Source organism: Armigeres subalbatus, chromosome 1, assembly GCF_024139115.2.
Source record: "Armigeres subalbatus isolate Guangzhou_Male chromosome 1, GZ_Asu_2, whole genome shotgun sequence".
Classification (NCBI taxonomy): Eukaryota; Metazoa; Arthropoda; class Insecta; order Diptera; family Culicidae; genus Armigeres; species Armigeres subalbatus.
Window position 1 is genome coordinate 73,537,292 of NC_085139.1, and position 21,108 is coordinate 73,558,399.

At 45.6% G+C, this 21,108-nt stretch overlaps 1 protein-coding gene across 8 annotated transcripts in view; it reads left to right on the plus strand.

Annotated features, from left to right (window-relative positions):
• LOC134227108 (cadherin-87A) overlaps positions 1-21,108 on the plus strand; it is a 1,007,180-nt gene that overhangs the window by 974,815 nt on the left and 11,257 nt on the right. For all 8 annotated transcript variants that reach the window (XM_062708398.1, XM_062708391.1, XM_062708382.1 and 5 more), the window contains 5 exons: positions 5,372-5,461; positions 12,167-13,327; positions 14,284-14,444; positions 14,626-14,727; positions 14,817-15,216. In XM_062708398.1, coding sequence (XP_062564382.1) covers positions 5,372-5,461; positions 12,167-13,327; positions 14,284-14,444; positions 14,626-14,727; positions 14,817-15,216 — 1,914 coding nt within the window. The remainder of the gene's footprint in view (positions 1-5,371; positions 5,462-12,166; positions 13,328-14,283; positions 14,445-14,625; positions 14,728-14,816; positions 15,217-21,108) is intronic.

Sequence of the window (21,108 nt, forward strand, 5' to 3'; positions counted from 1 at the left end):
ATGAATTGGCTGAGAAAGTGTACTACGTTGGAGAGAACTTTCCTGCCCCCCGTAACGATGGGTAGACACTTTTGTGTGGTGTATTACGGTGTAAGATCTACCACGGTCACATTGTCAGATCAGGCAAATCCTGACCCAACGAATACCTTCCCCAATATCCAACTTCGTGATACTTATGAGAGTGTCGCTGAGTCGGGGGCCTTTCGTTAAGTAGGTACTACACCAACATTTCCTTGCCCTCCCAAGTTACGTTGAAGATGGTTGTGGCCAGGAGTAGTAATCCTCATGATTTTGTGATTTTTTATCCTAGATTGAAATCAAGGGCCACACCCACCTTGATTTATGATATTAATATGGATAAGGATTTCAAAAGAAGAACATGAGTATGCTATGCTACGTTGGAGAGGAAGTCCAGGAAAGTCCTGCCCCGGAAAGAACGGTCAGCTTTGCACAACGAGACGAGTGGCAAAATTGTTGGTAGCACGTAAGTGGGTGTATAAAAGAAAAATTGACGCGAATGGCAAGGTCGAGTGGTTAAAGACCAGATTCGTGGCACAAGGCTGCAGCCAGAGACAATTTCAAGACAAATCTAGCAAACGAAGCACAGCACCTACGAAAGCTTTGCAAAGCTGGCAATCCAAGGAAATTCTGTTAATACTTTACAAATACTCGAACCGCGTAACCACTTTGGCCAAGTGGCAGAAAGTTGAAAACAGTCTTTTGAGTCCGTCTGACAAAGACCGAGCGGGGGCTGAATTGAACCACTCCATAAACATAAGGTAAATTCTTCTCCGACATCACGAACGTACGCACTTACCGCAGTGCGAATATTGAATCCGACCACTACCTCGTCGCAGTATGTCTGCGCTCAAAACTCTCGACGGTGATCAACACGCATCGGAGTCGTCCGCCGCGGCTTAACATTGGGCGGCTACAAGACGGTAGACTAGCCCAAGACTACGCGCAGCAGCTGGAAGTGGCACTCCCAACGGAAGAGCAGCTAGGCGCAGCATCTCTTGAAGATGGCTGGAGAGATATTCGATCCGCCATTGGAAGCACCGCAACCGCTGCACTAGGCACGGATCAGAGAAACGACTGGTATGACGGCAAATGTGAGCAGTTAGTTGAGGAGAAGAATGCAGCATGGGCGAGATTGCTGCAACACCGCACGAGGGCGAACGAGGCACGATACAAACGGGCGCGGAACAGACAAAACTCGATTTTCCGGAGGAAAAAGCGCCAGCAGGAAGATCGAGACCGCGCTAAAAACGCACGAAAGTTCTATGAGAAGTTGAACCGTTCACGTAAGGGCCACGTGCCACAGCCCGATATGTGTAAGGACATAAACGGGAACCTTCTTACGAACGAGCGTGAGGTGATCCAAAGGTGGCGGCAGCACTACGAAGAGCACCTGAATGGCGATATGGCAGACAACGGTGGCGGTATGGTAATGAACCTAGGAGCACGCGCGCAGGACATGCGACTTCCGGCTCCGAATCTCCAGGAAATCCAGGAGGAGATCGGCCGGCTGAAAAACAACAAAGCCCCTGGAGTTGACCAACTACCAGGAGAGCTGTTTAAACACGGTGGTGAAGCACTGGCTAGAGCGCTGCATTGGGTGATTACCAAGGTTTGGGAGGATGAGGTTCTGCCGCAGGAGTGGATGGAAGGTGTCGTGTGTCCCATCTCCAAAAAGGGCGATAAGCTGGATTGTAGCAACTACCGCGTAATCACATTGCTGAACGCCGCCTACAAGGTACTCTCCCAAATTTTATGCCGTCGACTAACACCAATTGCAAGAGAGTTCGTGGGGCAGTACCAGGCGGGATTTATGGGTGAACGCTCTACCACAGACCAGGTGTTCGCCATACGTCAGGTATTGCAGAAATGCCGCGAATACAACGTGCCCACACATCATCTATTTATCGACTTCAAAGCCGCATATGATACAATCGATCGGGACCAGCTATGGCAGCTAATGCACGAAAACGGATTTCCGGATAAACTGATACGGTTGATCAAGGCGACGATGGATCGGGTGATGTGCGTAGTTCGAGTTTCAGGGGCATTCTCGAGTCCCTTCGAAACCCGTAGAGGGTTACGGCAAGGTGATGGTCCTTCGTGTCTGCTATTCAACATCGCTTTGGAGGGAGTAATACGAAGGGCAGGGATTGATACGAGTGGTACGATTTTCACGAAGTCCGACGACATTGATATCATGGCACGTTACTTTGAGAGGATGAAGGAAGCCTACATCAGACTGAAAAGCGAAGCTAAACGGATTGGACTAGTCATCAACACGTCGAAGACGAAGTACATGATAGGAAGAGGTTCAAGAGAGGTCAATGTGAGCCACCCAAAACGAGTTTCTATCGGTGGTGACGAAATCGAGGTGGTTGAAGAATTCGTGTACTTGGGCTCACTGGTGACCCCCGATAACGATACCAGCAGAGAAATTCGGAGACGCATAGTGGCTGGAAATCGTACGTGCTTTGGACTCCGCAAGACGCTTCGATCGAATAGAGTTCGCCGCCGTACCAAACTGACTATCTACAAAACGCTTATAAGACCGGTAGTTCTCTACGGACACGAGACCTGGACGATGCTCGTGGAGGACCAACGCGCACTGGGAGTTTTCGAAAGGAAAGTGTTGCGTACCATCTATGGTGGGTTGCAGATGGCGGACGGTACGTGGAGGAGGCGAATGAACCACGAGTTGCATCAGCTGTTGGGAGAACCATCCATCGTTCACACCGCGAAAATCGGAAGACTGCGGTGGGCCGGGCACGTAGCCAGAATGTCGGACAGTAATCCGGTAAAAATGGTTCTCGACAACGATCCGACGGGAACAAGAAGGCGAGGTGCACAGCGGGCAAGGTGGATCGATCAGGTGGAGGACGACTTGCGGACCCTCCGCAGACTGCGTGGTTGGCAAAGTGCAGCCATGAACCGAGCTGAATGGAGAAGTCTTTTATGTGCAGCACAGGCCACTCCGGCCTTAGTCTGATGATAAATAAATAAATAAATAAACAAGTTTAAGAGGAATTGAAGTCAACGCACTGCAAATATTTAGGTGGCGATAACGTTAATTGGAGTTGTTGGGCTAGCTGGATAAGTACTCAACCACAGGACGAACGCGAAAAGTTGATAAATCAAAATTCTCCGCAGAATCTCGTATTCTCAGAGATGACCACTAGACTGGCCCAGATTACTATGGGGAGAAAAAAATGATGTCGGATTCCACGGGGCACCCCCCAGGATTGTGTCTTTGGGTGAGAAAATCAATCTCTGAAAATTTCAGCTCAATCGCTTGTTGCATAAGCTGGCGCATTTGATTTGAAGTTTGTATGGGGATTTCAGCCAAAATGTATAGGGAAATACACCTCCGTCACTCATTCGATCTGGAAATTGGTTCTGATTGCTCGATTGACCTCAGAATTGCAAAAACAGCAGTTGGTATGCTACAAAACAATTTCACAGAACATTGCATGATGATTAAATGAACTTTTATATAATTTTCGGCTACGACAAATGGGTATGATGAATACAATATCGATAATCGTATATTCGAATACATCTTCCCTTGATCCTACATTATTGACATAAACGGTTCATCAGAAAGGAGCTCCAGGAGCCTTTTGGTTATATAAAGCTGGATTTGAACTCTATCTTTTGTTATTGTTCTCCAATTTTGTACGAGTTCTTAAATGTTTGCGATAAAATCACAGTCACCCAGCGAAAGCAAAAATCGCATCGTATCGGTTTCTCAAGGACGGTGATCATAACAATGAGACACCAACATGGGAACCTCAGCCTTAGAAAGTCATCTAATATTTTAGTAGCCATATGCGAAAGCTGCTCTCGATCTGAAGCTGCTGAACTCTTTGCTGACCCAACCCAACATGTTCCTGGCTGGGTTTAATCGATTCTCTGAGGTTTTTCTAATTACTATAAGGAGGAACGTTCCTTTTTAAAGTAATTAAGAGATTTCTGAGTTGGGTTATTATGACTTCCATCTCCTTCTAGCTGTCTAGTCTGTCATTTTTGCTCACTTAAATAGTGAGAGAATGAACTCTGTTTTCATGAAATTAAATCCTCCTATATTATGGAGGTGTGTATGGGTTTGAATTCAGAAGACCATTTTATAATATATTTCAAGTTTGACTTCTCAATCTCAAGTTTAGTTCACTACTGGATTTTGTGTGAAATGCCGTGATAATTTTTAGCGTTTATTTCTGAACAGTAAAAGAACCAAAACGTCTTATTATTTAACGTTCCGACTAGAGCTCAGATCTATAAAATGAGTCCTCCAGACTTCCAGTTGGTATTGGTCAGTTTGAATTCCGAAAAAGTTCCATTTTAAATATTGTCTTTCGAAGTAAGATGAAATCATTACCGTGCGATGGAAGATAAAACGGATTCCCTTTAAAAGATAATATCTCGAACATATGAGACAGAATTGATTAAAAAGCATAGCGGGAAAAATATGCGTGGAACGGCAGTACAACAACAACCACTTGAACCTATCCTGATCCCTAATATCAATCATCAAAACCCAAACCATCTACAGCGGTTTGCCTTCCAGCCTATGCTCAAAGTTGAACGTCACTCATCTTTCCCATTTTCGGATGGGATGTCCTCCGAGCAACCAACGGAGCTCACCCTGCTGGCTGGCTATAAAACTGACCTTCCGCTTTGACCCACGCCGGTCCCCCATCCCCCTCCACAAAATATGTGACACACTCGCCAGAAGGTAGCCGCTCGGAAAGTGTGACCATAACCGTCATCGGCTCACGCTTCCTGCGGCTACCAGCCAACACGGCGCACTCTGTCCAGTGTGACAACACAGGAACCGCAGTTGATAGCGAAAGGTTTTGTGAGCCCACCCTGTCGGGGGGCGGCTGGCTGGGAAAAGAAAGCACTCGTGCAGAATAAATTAGCACCCCAGCAGCAACCCTGCAGTCGTCGTCGGGAGGGTACCAAGTTTGATGGGCTTTTTCCTCTCTGGGCTGTTGACTGGTCGGTAGGATGATTGGTGTCCAAAGCGACGCGAACGGTGCGTCACAGCGATACGGTTGGCCGGTCGGCCGGTTATGGCAATCTTTTTCGGAGAGTGATAAAATATAAAATGCCTTACGGATGAATTGGGTGCTCCGACGGCGACCGACCGATGACGGGGCCCATGCAACTTTAATCTATTCAAATTCACCCAGGCGGGCGTCAGCCATCAACTGCGGAAATAACGATGCCCTTGTTGTCCCTTTTCCAAGCACTGCTGGGGAGGTTAGACGGGAAGGGGTCCCATGGAAAATTGCCGACTCATCAAACTAATATGCCGCTGTTGCCGTTTTAATTACATTCTCTGTTTTAGAATTTAGCGATGACGGATTATCTCGTGATGACGGTCAAAGCGAACGATAGCGACGAGGGAACGAACGGCAAAGTTTTGTACCATCTGCAGGTAAGTGGTTAATAATGGCTTGATCAGGAATGGGGGTGGTAGACGGATGGAAATCCATTTCGGCCGAATGCGGGTGTAGATTAGATATCTCATCGGATATTTTGAAAGGGTGTTTCGGAGGATTCGGCCGCTTGGCATCCTACAGAATGAAGTTTGTTGTCGAGTTTGATGTGGTTGGTAACCAGAATAAACTCAAGTGCCTTTTGAATTGAACATTTCGGGGAAATTGATCGCGCAGCAAAATGGATTAAAGCTTTTTTGAAGATTTATGATAGTTATAATCATTTAGAGTTGACCAGGTGCTGTTATAAAATCATAAGTAGGAGGGTTCACTGGAACATATAGTAGAATTTTTGCCGCGATTCTCAAACATACTTTTAAATTTCAACAATTCTAAAGTAACTCAAAGAAGCGTATTTTTCAAAAAAGAGATACACCGAAGTAAATAAAAACAGGGAGTATTAGTTAATCTAAAAAAATCTACTACTTGCAGAAACTACATTTGCAGAAAAACTAGCAGTGATTGAACATTTGAAGCATGAGGAATTATAATAATAATGTGAAAGAATGTTAGATTCAAAAGATTTTACTTCAAAACATTTAAAAACTTCCTGTTGGAATTCCGAAGAATTTTCAGAAGAAAAACGAATAATTAACAATAAATTTGAAAGTATTTCGCGTGCATGCTCAGAAGAAGTGATTTTGAAAAGTATCCCGGAGAATTTATAAATTCTGGAAATTCAGAAGAATTTTCTGTAAAAAAAAACTTATTCCTCTGAAATATAGAATAATTTTTAAAAACATCCAGAATTGTCTCTGGAAATTTTTCATAAGTTCTTTGGAAACGATTAATTGTATCGAATTTCCATGGGAAAGTATTTGGAGTTATTTGTTATATTTGAAATCTACACGGGATGATCGAAAGCTATTCGGTCGATAGCCGTTGAATGCCAAATGGTCGAATAAGACGTTAGGCCGGAAGTCATTTAGCCATATTCCATATTGGTTGAGGTGTATAACTAAGCCATTTGCATGCCCGAGCCCGTCTGGAGCAGTGTCGTGAAATCTCAATGCCAATTGAACTTTTTGCCCCGGATGCCTATAGAAGTGTCAATTGAGTAGATCTTATATAAAGTGATAGCAGCAAACGAATTCATTCGATTCACTTTTAGTGCGTATGTATGAATCATGTCAGTTTGAAAATTTTCCGTGAGTAAATTAATGGAGAACGATTTTCAGTTCGGCTTCAATAATACACTTCAATAATACAAATCAGAAAAATAAATATGTTTTTCCTGCAATTTTTCATTTTTTCGACCACTAGTCATTCGAATGACATGGATCTCAATTGACAGAACATAAGCTTTCAATTGAAGAGAGGCATTGATTAGTTTAGCCGGCATGGAAAACAAAAGGTGCAAATAAATTGCTGACTAGATTTACTATTCGGTAATGAATTAGACAAAGTTTATCAGCACTGATCTGGGTTCCGGACAGGCTTGCCTACCGGATGGGTGTTTGTTGTCTAAACTTGGAGCGGAGATCAAACACCCCGGTGCGGCATTGTGACCTTCTGTTCCTCACGTCTGGCATAGCTTACTTCGATCGGGAGCTTGACTGACAGTCATACGACTTATGCCCGTATTCGAAGTATTTAAAATAGGCCCGATATAGACGAATCCTAGTAAACATTAGAAGAAGACACATGACATGACACATACACATACACATGACACATACATCAATCAAATTTTAATTATAATTTGTCTAGAATTTATTATAAGCATTTTAAAATGATCTTCCTATGCAGTGCTGTAGGATCTGTCAAAGTTAACACCGTCGTGTGTCTTCATCTTATTTTTACTTGGATTCGTCTATTGTTGGTTTATACTCACTGGGCATACTGACAGTTGATTCAAAAGTATAAAATTGCTGGTGTCGCTCCAAATCACGTGACCAACATTCAGTTTGCAGCGGCCTGGCAGCCAAAGCAAGCCTGTCCGGAGGAACTTCCTGGAGGAACTTCCTGGAGGAACTTCCGGAGGAACTTCCTGGAGGAACTTCCTGGAGGAACTTCCGGAGGAACTTCCTGGAGGAACTACCGGAGGAACTTCCTGGAGGAACTTCCTGGAGGAACTTCCTGGAGGAACTTCCGGAGGAATTCCTGGAGGAACTTCCGGAGGAATTCCTGGAGGAACTTCCGGAGGAATTCCTGGAGGAACTTCCGGAGGAATTCCTGGAGGAACTTCCTTGAGGAACTTCCGGAGGAATTCCTGGAGGAACTTCCGGAGGAATTCCTGGAGGAACTTCCGGAGGAATTCCTGGAGGAACTTCCGGAGGAATTCCTGGAGGAACTTCCGGAGGAATTCCTGGAGGAACTTCCGGAGGAATTCCTGGAGGAACTTCCGGAGGAATTCCTGGAGGAACTTCCGGAGGAATTCCTGGAGGAACTTCCGGAGGAATTCCTGGAGGAACTTCCGGAGGAATTCCTGGAGGAACTTCCGGAGGAATTCCTGGAGGAACTTCCGGAGGAATTCCTGGAGGAACTTCCGGAGGAATTCCTGGGGGAACTTCGGGGGGAATTCCTGGGGGACCTCCCGGAGGAATTCCTGGGGGACCTTCGGGAGGAATTCCTGGAGGACCTTCCGGGGTTCCGGAGGAATTCCTGGAGGAACTTCCGGAGGAATTCCTGGAGGAACTTCCGGAGGAATTCCTGGAGGAACTTCCGGAGGAATTCCTGGAGGAACTTCCGGAGGAATTCCTGGAGGAACTTCCGGAGGAATTCCTGGAGGAACTTCCGGAGGAATTCCTGGAGGAACTTCGGAGGAATTCCTGGAGGAACTTCCGGAGGAATTCCTGGAGGAACTTCCGGAGGAATTCCTGGAGGAACTTCCGGAGGAATTCCTGGAGGAACTTCCGGAGGAATTCCTGGAGGAACTTCCGGAGGAATTCCTGGAGGAACTTCCGGAGGAATTCCTGGAGGAACTTCCGGAGGAATTCCTGGAGGAACTTTCGGAGGAATTCCTGGAGGAACTTCCGGAGGAATTCCTGGAGGAACTTCCGGAGGAATTCCTGGAGGAACTTCCGGAGGAATTCCTGGAGGAACTTCCGGAGGAATTCCTGGAGGAACTTCCGGAGGAATTCCTGGAGGAACTTCCGGAGGAATTCCTGGAGGAACTTCCGAGGAATTCCTGGAGGAACTTCCGGAGGAATTCCTGGAGGAACTTCCGGAGGAATTCCTGGAGGAACTTCCGGAGGAATTCCTGGAGGAACTTCCGGAGGAATTCCTGGAGGAACTTCCGGAGGAATTCCTGGAGGAACTTCCGGAGGAATTCCTGGAGGAACTTCCGGAGGAATTCCTGGAGGAACTTCCGGAGGAATTCCTGGAGGAACTTCCGGAGGAATTCCTGGAGGAACTTCCGGAGGAATTCCTGGAGGAACTTCCGGAGGAATTCCTGGAGGAACTTCCGGAGGAATTCCTGGAGGAACTCCGGAGGAATTCCTGGAGGAACTTCCGGAGGAATTCCTGGAGGAACTTCCGGAGGAATTCCTGGAGGAACTTCGGAGGAATTCCTGGAGGAACTTCCGGAGGAATTCCTGGAGGAACTTCCGGAGGAATTCCTGGAGGAACTTCGGAGGAATTCCTGGAGGAACTTCGGAGGAATTCCTGGAGGAACTTCGGAGGAATTCCTGGAGGAACTTCCGGAGGAATTCCTGGAGGAACTTCCGGAGGAATTCCTGGAGGAACTTCCGGAGGAATTCCTGGAGGAACTTCCGGAGGAATTCCTGGAGGAACTTCGGAGGAATTCCTGGAGGAACTTCGGAGGAATTCCTGGAGGAACTTCCGGAGGAATTCCTGGAGGAACTTCCGGAGGAATTCCTGGAGGAACTTCCGGAGGAATTCCTGGAGGAACTTCCGGAGGAATTCCTGGAGGAACTTCCGGAGGAATTCCTGGAGGAACTTCCGGAGGAATTCCTGGAGGAACTTCCGGAGGAATTCCTGGAGGAACTTCGGAGGAATTCCTGGAGGAACTTCGGAGGAATTCCTGGAGGAACTTCCGGAGGAATTCCTGGAGGAACTTCCGGAGGAATTCCTGGAGGAACTTCGGAGGAATTCCTGGAGGAACTTCCGGAGGAATTCCTGGAGGAACTTCGGAGGAATTCCTGGAGGAACTTCCGGAGGAATTCCTGGAGGAACTTCCGGAGGAATTCCTGGAGGAACTTCCGGAGGAATTCCTGGAGGAACTTCCGGAGGAATTCCTGGAGGAACTTCCGGAGGAATTCCTGGAGGAACTTCCGGAGGAATTCCTGGAGGAACTTCCGGAGGAATTCCTGGAGGAACTTCCGGAGGAATTCCTGGAGGAACTTCCGGAGGAATTCCTGGAGGAACTTCCGGAGGAATTCCTGGAGGAACTTCCGGAGGAATTTCTGGAGGAACTTTCGAAGGAATTCCTGGAGGAACTTCCGATTCCTGGAGGAACTTCCGGAGGAATTCCTGGAGGAACTTCCGGAGGAATTCCTGGAGGAACTTCCGGAGGAATTCCTGGAGGAACTTCCGGAGGAATTCCTGGAGGAACTTCCGGAGGAATTCCTGGAGGAACTTCCGGAGGAATTCCTGGAGGAACTTCCGGAGGAATTCCTGGAGGAACTTCCGGAGGAATTCCTGGAGGAACTTCCGGAGGAATTCCTGGAGGAACTTCCGGAGGAATTCCTGGAGGAACTTCCGGAGGAATTCCTGGAGGAACTTCCGGAGGAATTCCTGGAGGAACTTCCGGAGGAATTCCTGGAGGAACTTCCGGAGGAATTCCTGGAGGAACTTCCGGAGGAATTCCTGGAGGAACTTCCGGAGGAATTCCTGGAGGAACTTCCGGAGGAATTCCTGGAGGAACTTCGGAGGAATTCCTGGAGGAACTTCGGAGGAATTCCTGGAGGAACTTCCGGAGGAATTCCTGGAGGAACTTCCGGAGGAATTCCTGGAGGAACTTCGGAGGAATTCCTGGAGGAACTTCCGGAGGAATTCCTGGAGGAACTTCGGAGGAATTCTGGAGGAACTTCCGGAGGAATTCCTGGAGGAACTTCCGGAGGAATTCCTGGAGGAACTTCCGGAGGAATTCCTGGAGGAACTTCCGGAGGAATTCCTGGAGGAACTTCCGGAGGAATTCCTGGAGGAACTTCCGGAGGAATTCCTGGAGGAACTTCCGGAGGAATTCCTGGAGGAACTTCCGGAGGAATTCCTGGAGGAACTTCCGGAGGAATTCCTGGAGGAACTTCCGGAGGAATTCCTGGAGGAACTTCCGGAGGAATTCCTGGAGGAACTTCCGGAGGAATTCCTGGAGGAACTTCCGGAGGAATTCCTGGCGGAACTTCCGGAGAAATTCCTGGCGGAACTTCCGGAGAAATTCCTGGCGGAACTTCCGGAGGAATTCCTGGCGGACCTTCCGGAGGAATTCCTGACGGACCTTCCGGAGGAATTCCGGACGGACCTTCCGGAGGAATTCCGGACGGACCTTCCGGAGGAATTCCGGAGGAACTTCCGGAGGAATTCCTGGAGGAACTTCCGGAGGAATTCCTGGAGGACTTCCGGAGGAATTCCTGGAGGAACTTCCGGAGGAATTCCTGGAGGAACTTCCGGAGGAATTCCTGGAGGAACTTCCGGAGGAATTCCTGGAGGATCTTCCGGAGGAATTCCTGGAGGAACTTCCGGAGGAACTTCCTGGAGGAACTTCCGGAGGAACTTCCTGGAGGAACTTCCGGAGGAATTCCTGGCGGAACTTCCGGAGAAATTCCTGGCGGAACATCCGGAGGAATTCCTGGCGGACCTTCCGGAGGAATTCCTGACGGACCTTCCGGAGGAATTCCTGGCGGACCTTCCGGAGGAATTCCTGGCGGACCTTCCGGAGGAATTCCTGGCGGACCTTCCGGAGGAATTCCTGGCGGAACTTCCGGAGGAATTCCTGGCGGAACTTCCGGAGGAATTCCTGGCGGAACTTCCGGAGGAATTCCTGGCGGAACTTCCGGAGGAATTCCTGGCGGAACTTCCGGAGGAATTCCTGGCGAAACTTCCGGAGGAATTCCTGGCGGAAATTTCGGAGGCATTCCTGGAGGAACTTCCGGAGGAATTCCTGGAGGAACTTCCGGAGGAATTCCTGGAGGAACTTCCGGAGGAATTCCTGGAGGAACTTCCGGAGGAATTCCTGGAGGAACTTCCGGAGGAATTCCTGGAGGAACTTCCGGAGGAATTCCTGGAGGAACTTCCGGAGGAATTCCTGGAGGAACTTCCGGAGGAATTCCTGGAGGAACTTCCGGAGGAATTCCTGGATGAACTTCCGGAGAAATTCCTGGAGAAACTTCCGGAGGAATTCCTGGAGGAACTTCCGTAAAAATTTCTGAAGGATGTTCTAGTGGATTTTCTGTAGCTTCTAATTTCTAACTTATTTTTTATTATGTGAAGTACGAGGTGAGAATTGGCTCATTTCTCATTTCGTACTTTATAGTTCCAAATTCTCATTTCTAATGTTTTCACTTTTCACAACTCGCATTATCGGGAAAAAAATCAACTATTTGGCCAATCGGTTTTGAAATTCTGCAAAACGTTCTCCTAATTTTATACGATCTATTCTTATTGTAACCAAAAATGGAAACCTTTTAATAACATATGATCCACAAATGCGAAACATTACTAACTTTTACTTTCATCGCCCTCAGGTCAACAATCAAAACGTCCAGGAAACGGACGAATTCATCATCAACGAAATGTCCGGTGAGTTACGCATTCGCAAACCACTGGACCGCAAGAAGCAGTCCCGCTTCGAGTTGATTCTGGTGGCCCGCGACCAAGGCACCCCGGCATGGTTCGAAACACTGCGCTTCCTAACGGTTCTTCTAGTGGACGTAAACGAGAACCACCCCGAGTTCCCGGACGCTTCCAATCCGTACAAATTCTTCATCGCTGAAAACAGTCCTCGGGATATTCGCATCGGAAAAATTCAAGCCTATTACGATACGCCTGATCCCAAGATCTACTATTACATACTACTTGGTAACGAGGACGGTGCATTCTATGTGGATAAAACCTCAGGCGATATCTACACCAACAAGTCGTTGGATCGTGAGGAAACCGATGTCTATGCTTTGTATATTCAAGCCAGCAAAAAACAGGACCTTCTAATCACCGAACGCGACCGGATGATGATGTCGATCAAGAAGTTGGAGCGGGACAGCACCGTAGCTAAGGTTTGGATCACGGTCCTCGATGTCAACGACAATCCGCCGGTTTTCAAACAGGATGTGTACTACGCCGGTGTTAGTTCCAAAGCTTCGATCAACGAGTTGGTGACCATCGTCAATGCCACCGATCGCGATTTGGGTGTCAACTCTACCATGGAGCTTTTCATCAGCGGGTCATATCTGTACAAATATGGATCGGTCAGGACTACTGGAAGTATTGTACCGAGCCCGTTCAGCATTAGCAAAGATGGTCGAATTACCACCGCGAACTACATGGCGGAGTACAACCAGGACCGCTTCATTCTGGAAATCGTTGCCAAAGAGGTGGAATCCCCCGAGCGAGTTGCCACATCGAAGGTCTACGTTTGGATCTTCAACCCGGAGCAGCTGGTGAGAGTGATTCTATCGCGACCGCCGTCCGAGGTTCACCTGGAACGGGATGAAATCATTTCCGAGCTGTCCAACGCCACGCAGAAGCTGATCATCGTCGACGAGATTCGGTACCACGTCGACGGCTTGGGACGCATCCGGATGGATTGGTGCGACATGTACTTCCATGCGGTTGATATGAGCTCGCAGACGATCGTGCCGATGGAGGAGATCCTGCGTGAGATCGACGCCAAGTATGACTTCCTTCAGGTGAGTTCGAAATGTTTAACCTTCCGCGTGTTTCAGAGTTACGGAAGAATAAGTCTAATACTATTAACCAGTTTCTCATCATGCTCATTTCCATCCCATACCATACAGATCCAAATCTAGAATAAATTCAATCCATCATATTACAAACATAGTTAAATTCACATTCCAATAATTCAAATTGTGTTTAATAATTATTGGAATCCCTAAACACATCTACTGTGCAACATGGATAGTGATTTCACGGGAGTTATACTCCTAACTAACCTTTGAAGCTTTTGTTGTCTCGGACAATGAGCATTAACATATAACAATAGTGGGTGAAAACTCACCGTTCTCCGTTCAAACAGCAGTCATTCCACGATGATCAAACGTTCATTAGAACTGTAACTAGATTTTACGCGAGTCCCATTTCGAATGCCAGCAAACATTTCATTCTGATGCCGACGTAATGTTTGATATGCAAATGCATCGGCACAAAGCATCCATTAAAATTGAAGCTTACACATATATAGGGTTGCGCGATTTGGTTTTGTGTTTGGATTCAGTTTTGTTCAATTTTATTAAATAAATATGCACGATGCTTTGTGCATAATTCGACTCGAATTACTGTTGCTTAACGATGAATTTTAATTAATTAATCAAAGTTCAATGGGACAGAAATTAGTCTTCTACCTCTCTCTCAGATACTGCACACAGAAGTTTGGCGCAAACCAACGAGTTGTCGATGGCGCTGCTGCAAACTGTTCTGTACGTCTCCGCCCCTCTCCTGTTTGATTTGTAGAAACTATGCAGGGCGTGCATCATTCATTATCCCCGCTGCCAGCTGAGCCATCGTCCTGATTCATTGAAGACGAATGATAGTCCTCCTTCTCATCGTCGTTGTCGTTCCATTGATGTGACCTCCATTGAGTCCTGCTTATAACGATGTATGCATTTTATCTCACCCTCTCACCCAGGATTACAATGCCGGATTTTCGATCGAGAACGTGGTCCCGGCCTACGCAACGAATGTGCAGGACGAGTTTGATTTGGCCCTGGCTGCGATAATCGCTCTGCTGATAGTGCTGTTTGTCGGTGCCGTAAGCTTCATCGTGCTGTGCTGCTGTCTCAAGCATTGGTGAGTTATTTGACTACCCACCGCTAAAACGAATCCAGAACAGAACTAAAGATTCAGCTTTCTTTGAGCTGCCGTAATTAAAGCACCAAGAGTGCAAAATCAATACCCGTCCTTATGGCCATTTGACGATGCAATTTTGTTCAACCTCTAACCCCTTATCATCTCGTCTTTTTTTGCATAGGGTCATTACGATTCCGAACGAAACCAGAAGAAAGGATGCTCTGATCAAAAAGCAGATTATCGAAGATCTAAATACGACCGAGAATCCACTCTGGATTGAGCAGTAAGTCAATAGCCTGAGCCCCGGAGCCGTATGTCCGACTAAAAATCGATTTCCCTTCTTTTTTCGTCTCTTTCCCCATATGTGCACAGAAAATTAAAGCTCTACGAGGAGCAGGAACTGACGATGCAAGTGTTTTCCGAGCCGGAGCTGACGCAACAGCACCACCAACAGCAGCTGAACAGCTCGAACAACACATCGTCGTCGATGGCGAGCCACCAGCACCAGCAACATGCGATGCAACAGCAGGAACAGGCACTGGTCCTGGGGCTCGATCGGCGGGACTCGTACCCGGAACTGTCCCAAGGGGGTGGCGATAACACGTACGCCACCATCCAGCCACGCAATTATGCGTCCAATCTGAGCTCGGTGCTGATGGGCACCAGCGGGATTGGCAGTGGTGGGGGCAGCGGCGGGGGTGGAGCTCCCGCAGGCGGTCTGAGCGGAGAAATGTCGGATTATGCGACACTGCGGAACAGCAGGGCACCGTCGGTAAGTGCTGGGCTGGGTGACAGGCTGACGGGACTGGGTGTTTGAAGGAAATTTCTCGGAAAAACGTGTTTCGGTTATTCGTAACGTGTAGAACATATTTTCAGTTGTGGGACTCCGGGTGGCTATTTGGGGGCGTTTTTTTTTGTAATCGATCGGGATGATACTCTAGTTTCACAATTCGATTGTCGAATTGATGTTATTTATTATAAATGAGGTGAGTGGAATTGCAATCGAATGTATAACCGATAGTATGAATTTTTGACTTTTTGTTATTCCAAGGTGTAACGAAAAGTTACATATTCATTACAATAAATATTTTATAATACGTATTATTATTATTATCTTTATTTGGAAGATTTTCAGCCGGAGACTTATCTTCTTATTATCATACGTTTGTGATACTGATAGAATGGGCTTGTTTTCCACATCTAAGTTATATGTATTTTAATGGCAATTATAGCACTCAAACGAGTTGCATAAAGTTTATTGAAACACTTATTCGTGTGCTATGGGATATAGAACATGGATATGGAACAGTACTTACATAATTTCATTTTGCTTTTTTAGTCATGTTGGTTGTGCCTACCAATAGTGAGTTATCTACTTATTTACATGAAATATATTGGGGGCCACTGTCTCTTTGTAGTTCGTTAAGCTGTACGATGTAGTATGACGTTGAGAAAATTTTCTCAATCATATTATTATCTGTGACAATTTGATTTTCTGAAAAGAACATTCACGTACAGTGTCTGATTTCCTGTATTTTAGTTCAGAATAATATAAATTTTGCAAAAGGTATAATAAATAACTACCATCATCAGATGTGTGCTATCAAAAATCAAACATTTCTTCGGTACTTGTTCGAATAGTTAAAAAAAATCGGTTTTTCGGTTTTTGTACACTTTTTACGCGTTTTTCATTCACGTGGTAACATCACTGGTATCAAAACAGATTTTTTGCAATTCCTGATCATAATACCTGGTTTACAGTTGTCATTTTAGTGATAAAACGGCCTACTTTTCCATACCAACAGAATGGGTGCTTTAATGACCATTATGCAACTCAAATGGGTTGCATAATATTCATTATAGCACTCATTTGGGTGCTATAATGAAAAACCTACATTGGGACAGTAGTTACTTGACTACATTTAGCTGAATTAGTTTGGGTGAGTGTTTAAATAGTGTACTCTAAGTGTCTCGTAATAAATGAAATGGTTTGTTGGACATAACATCGCAATTTTCCAAAGGCAATTGCATTCATCGCTTCATAGCTTTTCAAGCTATGCAATTTGGCACGATAAGATGGAATCTTATTGTTCTCTGCCGCAACATAATTTATTGGCATGAGTGATCATGTGGAGTAAATTCGATTGTACAATTTTGGTATAGATTTACATATCAAAGCCCATTTTTCGTCATTGCAAAAAATAGCGTGTGCAACTCGTTGCAAAACTCGATTTTTTCAGCACTCGTAGTATTTATCCAACTCGGCAAGCCTCGTTGGATAAACGTACAACTCGTGCTGAAAAAATCATCTTTTTGCAACTAGTTGCACAAACTACTATTAGTGTACTGTTTTAAATACTGAAGTTTATAGAAGCTTCAATTTGTCAACATTTTATGTTTAGTGGAAATTGATTGTCAAATATGGAGCCCTCCTTAGCCGTGCGGTGAGATGCGCGGCTACAATGCAAAACCATGATAGGGTCGGGTGGCTGGTTTCGATTCGCGGTCCCTTCTAGGAAGTTTTCAGGTTGGAATTTGTCCCGACTTCGCTGGGCATAAAAGTATCATCGAGCTAGCCTCATGATTTACAAATGCAACAATGGTAACTTTGCTTAAAAACCTCGCAGTTAATAACTGTGGAAGAGATTAATGAACACTAAGCTACGAGGCGGCAATGTCCCAGTCGGGGATTCTATTCTCATACAATGATTTTATTCATCGTTTTGTTTTTCTTGTAGTGGTGTCCTGAAGGGTGAAAAGCATGAAATAATGATTTTTGGGGCGCCAAAACATAATCCTAAGTCCCAATCAGTACCAGTTTTGGTCTTGTCTGAATGCAGGTCAATTAGGAAATGGCTGGATAAATTCTGATGTGTTAATCATTTTGATGGAACCCAACCCGTTTTCACCAAGTTTTATTCCATTATTAATAACATGTTCTCTCTTTAATACCATTCGCAAAGTAGACAATTTTGGCTCGAAGCAATGAATGATGTAGCTACTTGATACATGTTTCTGCTCTCCGGAAACGAATGAAATACCAACAAGCAAAATTTTTACAGTGGGGCCATCCACAAAGTACGTCACGCTCCTAGGGGGGAGGGGGGGTTTCAAGCTGCGTGACGACCCATACAAAAATTTTAGAGGTTTCATACAAAAAGTGTGACGAAGGGGGAAGGGGGGGGGGTTTGAAAATCGCCAATTTATGCGTGGCGTACTTCATGGATCTTCCCTATGTAGTTATTGGAAACACACTTACCTTTCAGTACTTACTTACGTATGGATCCTGTACACCTCCGGTGGTGCAAAGGGCCGACTTGAAAGATCTCCATCCTGAGCGTTGCCCGGCTATCGCTTTAACCTGTTGCTAGGTTAGATTTCGGTCGACTTCTTTTATTTCTTTATTGAGGCTTCGCTGTCATGAGCCTCTGGGTTTGCCTCTGCTGCGATGTTCCCCGGGGTCCTGTCTAATGCTTGTTTACAGATTTCGTTTCCGCCCCTACGCAGAGTGTGGCTGACCCAGCACAACTTCCGATTCAGAATTGTTGTTGCTATCAGCCTCTTGTGACAATGACGATGGAGCTCGTTGTTTGAGATCCAGTTGTGAGGCCACCATGACCGAGTTATATACTGCAGGCATCTGTTGATGAACACCTGCAGCCGTTGAGTGTTCTTCACTGATACACACCATGTTTCGCTAGCGTATAACAGCACAGATTTTACTTTAGAGTTGAAAATTCGTATTTTGGCTTACCTTTCAGTGTTGCCTCGAATTAGCTATGGTTGAAGATGAAGTTGTTTTAAACCGTTCTTGTAGAGAATGACAGAGTGTAAACATGGTTGAATTATCGTCAAATAGCTGTGACAGGTTCATTTTGTCTAAAGTTAGTTTTCCTAAAATTAAATCTCAGAGGTTTTTTCTGCCATAAGGTAATTCTCGGTGCGTTTGAACTAAAATTTGAGATGCATCCATTCAGCCAAAATTCTCCTGAAGATAGAACGAAAGTGGTAAAAAGGAAGATACAGATAATAATAGATAGAACGAAAGACATTAAACGATCTCTGAATGAAAGAGCTAGAATGAAAAATATAGAACAAAAGAGATACCATGAACTCTCCCTTACTCGATATTGAAGGGACCGTTGAGTTAGGGAGGTATAGAGGTAAAAAAAAAAGACAGGATCAACGTCTTCGACCAGAGGTCGCACAGACTGAACACTTAACATCTAGCATGAGACAACGGACAAGGACATTTACACAACACCTAGTGGACCAGTGGAGAATTTTTCGTTTTACGAAAAGTTTTCTCCTTACCGGGGCGGGAATCGAACCCACACTCCACAGCATATGCGTTTAGACGATTGACGTCGCTAACCGCACGGCCACGAAGCCCACAGAGATCACATTTATATTTGGACACATGCCGTTTAGCCGAACAGTTATTAATTTATTCCCTTATTAAGTGAAGTGACAAGTGAGATGTTCGAAGTGAATGGTGAACAGCGAGAACTGAGAAAAGAGAAATGAGATGCTCGAAATGAGACAAGAGTAGAGTATAGTGAGAAACGGAAGTGATTATTGAGCGGTGAGATGTGTGCTAAGGTGGCTCAAAAAACACTTTTTCAAATGTTTTGATAGGCCGCCCTCTTATTCCGTTCTTTTTGATGCCCTGATGCTCTGGACAAAATTTCAGCCAAATCGGTCAACGTTTGGGTGGTGCTAAACTCGTTGGAAGTTTATATGGAAAAATGTATGCAGAAACTTCGAAAAACAGTGATTTGCAGTTGGACGGCACAATTTATAATGAAGAACTATGATACTCATTCAGATCTTGTAGAATTGAATACAGAGTGTTATGCTGAAAACCGCGAAAAGATTAGAGTTCATTGGGCAAAGATATTAGCATTTTACTGGAGTGTTGTATGGGCGAATTTATTTCTTTTCAAAGGTAGAAGAATTGAAATTTGCTTGAACCCCACTGCAAAGAAATGCTAATAACTTCGGCAAACATTAATCTTTTCGCGGTTTTCAACATAACATTCTGTATTAAAATTTTCAAGATCTGAATGAGTATCATAGTTCTTCATTGTAAATTGTGCCGTCTAAGTGAAAATCACTGTTGTTGGGTGTTTCTGCATACATTTTTGCATATCAACTTCCAGTGAGTTTAGCACCGCCCAAACGTTGACCGATTTGGCTGAAATTTTGTCCAGAGCATCAAACCAAATAAAAGGGTCCATCGAAAAGATTGAAAAAAGTTTTTTCCATATTAATTTGAACCCTAATGTGTGCAGTAACATGTGAGTTGTGGAAAGTGAAAGATGAGAAGTGAGAAGTGAGAAAAAAGTAGTGAGAAGTGAGATGTGATATTTGCGAAGTAAGAAGAAGAATGTGAATAGTGAGAAAAACAGAAGCAAGAGGTGAGCAGGAGAAATGATAATTATAAAGTGAGAAGCGAGATGTTGAGAAGTGAGTAGAGAGATATAAGACAGGTAGGGGAAGGAAGACAGAAGAAGGAATAAAAAAAAGAAAGAAGGAAAGAGTTTCGTTTCTCACTTCTTGTTCCTCGGTCCTCACTTCTCACTTCTTACTACTTCTTTACTTACTTCTTACTTCTCATTTCTCACTTTTCATTAGTTACTTCTTACTTCTCTCTTCGCACATCTTGCTTCTCACCTCCCTTTTCCACTATTCACTTCTCACTTTTAACTATTAATTTCTCACCTCTCACTTTGCATATCTCATTTCTCGCTTCTCACTTTCATTCATTTCATTTATTTAGTCTACATCTATACAGATAACACTGAATCAACAATTTGACGCCACAATACACGGTTCGAGGCCGCATCTCTCCATCCTCGAATACGCCCCACGCTCGCCAAGTCGTTCTGCACCTGGTCTGCCCATCTCGCTCGCTGCGCTCCACGTCGTCTCGTACCTGCCGGATCGGAAGCGAACACCATCTTTGCAGGGTTGCTGTCCGGCATTCTTGCAACATGCCCTGCTCATCGTACCCTTCCGGCTTTAGCTACCTTCTGGATACTGGGTTCGCCGTAGAGCTGGGCGAGCTCATGGTTCATTCTTCGCCGCCACACACCGTCTTCTTGTACACCGCCAAAGATGGTCCTAAGCACCCGTCTCTCGAATACTCCGAGTGCTTGCAAGTCCTCCTCGAGCATTGTCCATGTTTCATGTCCGTAGAGGACTACCGGTCTTATTAACGTCTTGTACATGACACATTTGGTGCGGTGGCGAATCTTTTTCGACCGCAGTTTCTTCTGGAGCCCGTAGTAGGCCCGACTTCCACAGATGATGCGCCTTCGTATTTCACGACTAACGTTGTTGTCAGCCGTTAGCAAGGATCCGAGGTAGACGAATTCCTCAACCACCTCGAAGGTATCCCCGTCTATCGTAACACTGCTTCCCAGGCGGGCCCTGTCGCGCTCGGTTCCACCCACAAGCATGTACTTTGTCTTTGACGCATTCACCACCAGTCCAACTTTTGTTGCTTCACGTTTCAGGCGGGTGTACAGTTCTGCCACCTTTGCAAATGTTCGGCCGACAATGTCCATGTCATCCGCGAAGCAAATAAATTGACTGGATCTGTTGAAAATCGTTCCCCGGCTGTTACACCCGGCTCTCCGCATGACACCTTCTAGCACAA